This window comes from Panthera uncia, chromosome X, assembly GCF_023721935.1.
Source record: "Panthera uncia isolate 11264 chromosome X, Puncia_PCG_1.0, whole genome shotgun sequence".
Lineage (NCBI taxonomy): Eukaryota > Metazoa > Chordata > Mammalia > Carnivora > Felidae > Panthera > Panthera uncia.
The window spans coordinates 152560-159208 of NC_064817.1; the positions used below are offsets into that span (position 1 = coordinate 152560).

The 6649-nt window shown below is 59.3% G+C and overlaps 1 protein-coding gene across 2 annotated transcripts in view; it reads right to left on the bottom strand.

Moving 5' to 3' along the window:
* The window catches only part of PPP2R3B (protein phosphatase 2 regulatory subunit B''beta), a 52309-nt gene that overhangs the window by 18563 nt on the left and 27097 nt on the right, over positions 1-6649 (bottom strand). For both annotated transcript variants that reach the window (XM_049643325.1, XM_049643323.1), the window contains exon 2: positions 5571-5756. In XM_049643325.1, coding sequence (XP_049499282.1) covers positions 5571-5756 — 186 coding nt within the window. The remainder of the gene's footprint in view (positions 1-5570; positions 5757-6649) is intronic.

Genomic DNA, 6649 nt, shown 5'->3' on the forward strand with positions numbered 1-6649 from the left:
CACGGGAAGAGGACGGCCCGGTCCCGAGTGCCCGCGTCCACGCCGTCCATGACTCCGTGCGACTCCGCGGGAAGAGGACGGCCCGGTCCCGAGTGCCCGCGTCCACACCGTCCATGACTCCGTGCGACTCCGCGGGAAGAGGACGGCCCGGTCCCGAGTGCCCGCGTCCACACCGTCCATGACACCGCGCGACTCCACGGGAAGAGGATGGCCCAGTCCTGAATACCCACGTCCACACCGTCCATGACACCGCGCGACTCCGTGGGAAGAGGACGGCCCAGTTAAGATGCATGAATAACACGAGCAGGGATGTCGTCAGGGATGCACAGTTAGAAAGGAACGCGAGGTAAGATGACGGCTGCCGTTAGTCAAGAGGAAACCGTTAAGCGGCCAACCCTGAGCCCTGCCTACACACCCATGACAACGGTGCTGAGCTGGGAACGTGCGTGTCCCCAGAATTCCTACGCGGATGCGTGAGCCCCAGGGCACGCGTGTCAAAGCTCCTCAGACCGCGTGCAGGGCGCGTGAGCCGCGTCGGGCGCTCAGTTACACCTCCAGGAAACCGCCGAGCAGGGAAACGACGGTGCGCTGACGCAAATAGACGCAAGAGAAGGTTTTCAACGTAATCGTGAGGAAATGAAAATAGAGCTCCGGCAAGTTCACGCGCACACGCGCCAGAACGGCTGAAGACAGGAAGTGCGGAAAGCAAGCGCTGGCGGGGGTCACGGGAGAGCTGGCGCTCGAGCACCGTGGCCGGAGACGCGCCGTGAACCGCCACTCTGCACAGCGCTGACGCCGTTTCTGGTCCAACCGGTCACCCGCAGCTCAGGTCTGAGTGTCTGCTTCCTGACACGTGCAGACGTGTGCACACGCACAAGCCCAGGTTTATTCTGGAAGAAGGGAGTAAAGAGGACATGAAAACATAAAGCAGCCATCCAGGAGGCTGGTGGACGTTCACGGGAAACCGTTAAGTTCGTCTCCCAGTCACGAAAGGAAGCAGAAATGAACAGCCCAGAGCAAAGGCTCATACGTGCCGACTCGATAAAGACTCTAAAAAACGATGCGAGACGAGAAAAGCTTTGAAGCAACAGATGCACGCGCTACACAAGGGACCACCGCAGACACGGCACGCATGAGGAGAACCGAGTCCAGAAATCAAAACCACGCACAGACCGATGCCGCCTACGAGACACTAGGAGAGAATGACGCTCTCGCGTAAAGCCTGTGCCCTCGAGGACGGGCTCTGGGCCATGCGAGGGGACACACGCCCCGGGTTCCCACATGGTCCCAGAGGAGGCAGCGAGGGACGTGACGACGGAAGGAGGACACTTGACAGGCGGAGACCCGCGAACCCCAAACGGGGCAAGACCCACCACGCCAGGGGGGACCACGCGCCCGTCTCGCTGAACCGCCATCGCTGAAGCGCCCCAGACAAAATGTCCGCGAGTCAGGAGACACGCACACCAGCCGGGCCCCGCAACGCCACTTCCTGCGTATCTGACGTCAGGCGTCAGACATCCGCCACCGGAGCCTGGTGACAACACGCGTCTGCAGCGTGGCCTGCTCACCCCTGCTCGTCCCAAGCACACGGATGACGTGAAATGACGCGCACACGTGGTGCCCATCGCAGGGTCACCGCGACGGCCAGCGGCCCCTGTGTGTGTCCCCGCGACGAGGGGGCCGGTGAACGCAGACTGCGGCTTGTGCCCACGGCTGAGTGCTATGCGTGTGCAGGAAGAAGGGGTGCAGTCCTCGCGGGGCACCAAGTCCGGGGCATCGCGCCAGGGCCCCCTGCTTCCCGTGGGGGCTCTGGGGACGACGTGAAGATCTGCTTCTTACCGCCGAAACCGACTTCTTCACCAGCCAGCGGGCCGAGGGAGCTCAGCTCGTGTCAAGCCCAGCGACTCACACACACATTCACACAGGCTCCTGCCGCAGCCATGGATCGGGCGGCTTGTTCGCCGAGTTCCGGAAGGAAGGGGACGGGGCGTGCGGGGGCTTGGGCGGGACGGGACGGACCCCGGCAGAGACGCCGACCGCAGGCGCCCGGCCACTGCCGCGGGGCGAGGAGCCCCTGGCGTGCAGCCGGGGAGCTCGGCAAGGGCCGGTGATCGACACAGGCGAGCCTGCACCGGAAAACTCAGATGCGTCCCGGAGACCAACTCCACGCGAAGGGCAGTCTCAGAGGTTTCACGACGCGGGGAGCACAAAGGGTTCGGTGTTGGAAGCACAGTGGAGTCAGGCGGGACAACGGGCCGAGGCAGAGACGAGGCGCTCGCTCTGCACCACACGCCATGTGACACGGGGACGCGCCGTGCTCGAGGGCGCTCGTTAGGGTTTTGCCAGGTAATGAAACACTTCGGCGTTCACAGTGTTTCTAACGTTTTCAGTCCCGGGACGTGGAGTATTGGTCTCGCGACCGTCTCCGTTTCCCAACACGCTTACGGCGCCCCATAAGCGAGGTTTCCACGCCTTGACAGACAGGTCCGGACGGTCCCAGCATGTGTGTCACTTCCGCCGGACGGCACTGCCTGGCTTCGGCCCACATGGTCGGGGATGTCTGTGGTCCCACGCTATGGGCACAGTGGGAACCGCCTGGACGGACGAGCCGCGAGCGCCAACACAACGTTCGGCGAGGAAACACCCTTGTGCACAACACCGTGCTGTGTACCTGAGAAAGGTATGAAATTAGACACGTGTGAACTTTCTCACGTACGTACATCTTTCACGGCACGCGCGTCTAGGCACAGAGAAGTGCTGAACATCGGAACACGAAACAAGCAGCAGGTAAACCAACGCCGTGAACACTGCTCGTTCTGGGTGCAGGAAGACCACAGAGGTGAAGACGCTTGGACAGAACCTGTACCTCCCTGAATACGTCTGGCTCTTTGGTCTGGACCTCAGAAGCACATGCTTTTACCAATGTTCTAAGGAGCCAACCGCCTCGGGTCATGACCTCGCACTTTCGAGAGTTCAAGTCCCATGTCGGGTCCCGTGCTGACAGTGTGGAGCCTGCTCGGGATTCTCTCTCTCTCTACCCCTCCCCGACTCACGTTCTGTCTCTCTCAAAGTAAACAAACTTAGAAAAAATTTTTTTAGTTTAAAAAATATAAAAAGCCAATCCCCAACTGATCCTCTAACACAAGTGTAACCCGAACACTGAAACCACACAAAGGAATCATGAGAAAAGTACAAACAGGACCACCTAAGAATATAAATAAACCAAAATCAACAACAAAATATGAGCAAACAGAATCCAGCAATGTATAAAGAGGACTATGCACCCAGACCAAGCGGGAAGCACCCCAGGAATGCAAGGTTGGTTTAACCATGGAAAAATCAGCTCACAGAATACACGGTCTCAGCACAAAAACCGTCTTAGCAGATTCAGAAAATGCATGTGAGGAATTCAACATCCTCTCCAAATAAACACCACACACCAGTGGTGGCAACAAACATCCTCAGCCTGACAGCGGTACCTGTGAGAACCCCCACGACCAAAGTCGGGCCTGATACGGCTGGAAGAGCGGATATTTGCCCCTCTAAACCAAGAGGACTGCCCACGATTCCGCTGGTCTCTCGTGCCGCACGGGACGCGCTCGCACAGCAGTCGGACACCGTGAAGAAACGGGCCACATCCACACCGGGAAGGAAGAAGTCAAGCTACTTGCACGTGTGAAGGACGCGATCGTGCGTATGTGAAACCCTGGTGACTATGCCAGAGCAGCACTGGAACTAATCCGTGAGCCCATAAGGCTGCGGGACACAAGATCGATGCACAGTAATCCACTCCATTTCTACACACTTGCAATGAACAACGTGAACACGTAGAAAACAATTCCAGTCACACAAGTATCGAAAACAGTAACGTGCTCCAGAAGAAACGTAGTAAAAGATGTGCCAGGGACACTTGAAAACCACCAAACGCTTCTAAGAAACGGTAAAGATGTAAATGAACAGACAGACAACCTCTGTTCGTAGACCGGAGCGCCAACACTTCCCGAGACGATGCACAGATTCCCAGTGACCCTCCTCAGATGCCTGCTGGCATCTTTGTAGAAACCGAGAGGTCGGTGCTGAAATTCACACAGAGCCTCGCGCCGCCTGAAACATCTTGAACGAGAAGACTCGGATGTGCCATGCGGCCCTGTTCAGAAACCTACTACAAAGCAACTAATCTACACAGTGTGGTTCTGGCACGACAACAGAAACACAGGGCCACGGGACAGGATCAGCGCCCGCTAATCAACCCGCACGTGACGATGCACTGATTTCCAATGAGGGACACGAGACCAGTCAACGGGGAAGGAAGGGTCTCCTCCAGCAGTGGCGAAGGGACCCCTGGATTTGGACACACACAGAGATGACGTTTGTGGGCGCCCGGCTGGCTCAGTCGGCGCACTGTGGAACTCTTGATCTCGGGGTCGTGCATTCGAGCCCCACACCGGGGGTAGATGTTACTTAGAAATAAAATTAAAAAGAAAAAAAACATGAAGTTGTGCCCCGATATCACCGTATACAAAACTCAAGATACATGCATAAGTAAAACCGTAACACTCATACGAATATAAACAAAAAACCTTCACAACTGAGATTTGGCAATAAATTCTTGCTAGGACCCAAAAAGCACGAGCAATGAAGGAAAAAGTACATAAAATGAAATTCATCAACACGAAAGGCTTTCTGTGTGGCATAGGACATGACCTAGGAGGGGAATACGCACCAAGGGAACAGGAGGAAACACGTTTACACCACGTAAGTGATGAGGGACGCGTGTCTGGACACAGAGACTCTTAATATTCACGCTGAAACGACAACCACTTGAGACACGGGGCAAAGGCCGTAGACACACGTGGGTCCAGAGGTGGGCATACGGCCAACACACGCGTGAAACACGGTCGCGGTCGTCCGTCCTCGGGGAAAAGGGCAAGCCAGACCCACAACGAGGCCCCGGCGCACACACATCTGCGATCAGAGAGATGGCTCATGCTGGCACGGGAGCAGAGGCAGGGGAACCGCACACACTGCTGGGTGCCACGAAACCGTGCAGGTGGTCCGGGAGAGGTTTCGTGGCTCCACAAGCATCGGGCGGCGTTCCCACGTGACCCCAGCCACGCAAGTCCGGGAGAGAGGTCTCGGGTGTGCGGCGACCCTGGACCCGGCCGGGTCACGTCTGCACGCATCAACGCTCCTGGAACGCACCGTGTGCGGACACACGGGGGCGCGGAAGCACACACAAGGCGGCGGCAGCTCGGCCGAGCCACCACCTCACTCCGCGGGGTGCAAGCGTGGACCGTGGGCCAGTGCCACCCGCTCACAGGAACGGCACCCTGGACAGGGAGAGACACGGGGTCGGAGGGGCCGGGGAAGGCGTGCGCAGGGCCTCTAGGCGCCGGGTCCCTAAGACGCGCACACGTTCACACCCGCTGATCCCGGGAGGGCATCCACACACACCTGGGTTCTCCCGCGTCCGGGACTACCGTTCCGACGACGTGCGTAAGCAGGACCCCGAGCCGCGAGCCCGCGGAGGGGCTGAGGAACGTGTGCCGCTCTCACGCAGGGGCACCCACCTTGGCCACGCGGCCCATGTCCTCCACGGTGGCCCTCTCGTGCGGGAACTGGGCGAAAGTCCGCTCGATCTTGGCGATGACCGCGTCTACGTTCACGGTGTCCTGGGGACGGCCGCGAGGGAAGTAGAACGCGGGGATGCTTTCGCTGCTGGCGGGCGGCAGGGGCTCCTCCTTCTTCGTCTGAACCTGAGACAAAGCAGACGGCAGGCCGTGAGGACCGGGAAACGTGCGTGGCCTCAGCTAACGTGACAAGCAGAGCCAGTGGCTCTAACGAAGTGCACCGAGCACCACAGACCCGACGTGCACAGACGACCGCACACGCTTCCTGTGGGTCACACAACACCCCAGACCCGACGTGCACACAGGACGTGCACACAGGATACACTCCCGGTGGGGGGGTCACACAGCCCCGAACCCGACGTGCACACAGGACGGCACACACTCCTGGGGGGGTCACACAGACCTGGACTCAATGTGCACACAGGACTGCACACGCTCCCTGTGAGTCACACCTCGGACCCACCGTGCACACAGGACCGCACACAATCCCTACGGGTCACACGACGCGAGAGTGAGCGCCAGTCCTCCACAGGTCCTCCCCACATAGCCGCCTTCACCCCTGCGTTCCAGGTGGCCCCTCAGGACCCCAGGACGGGAACCGGTGAGGCCCGGGCTGACCGGCATGGATGCTCGGGAAGACCCTGCCTGCAGGCCCATGGTGGGGGCAGCACCAACTTTGTGGTCCCCCCACAGTCCCCAGGGGTTCAGAGCCAGCCCCGTGGTCCCCGCGTCCCCAGGGATGAGCCAGGTGGACACAGATGACCAGACGGCTGCATCCAGGAAAGGGTGAACTTCGTGTGCGGCTTATGCGTGTAACCGCTTGTTCCCACACACATGCTTCCTGCACAGGGACGTGCCCTCCACCCCGACACGTGGGTTCCTCGCGCGCACGCACACACACGCGCGCGCACACACACACGCACGTGCACACACACATTCTTACAAGGACGTGCCCTCCACCCCGACACGCGGGTCCCTTAAACACACACACACACACACACACACACACACACACACAC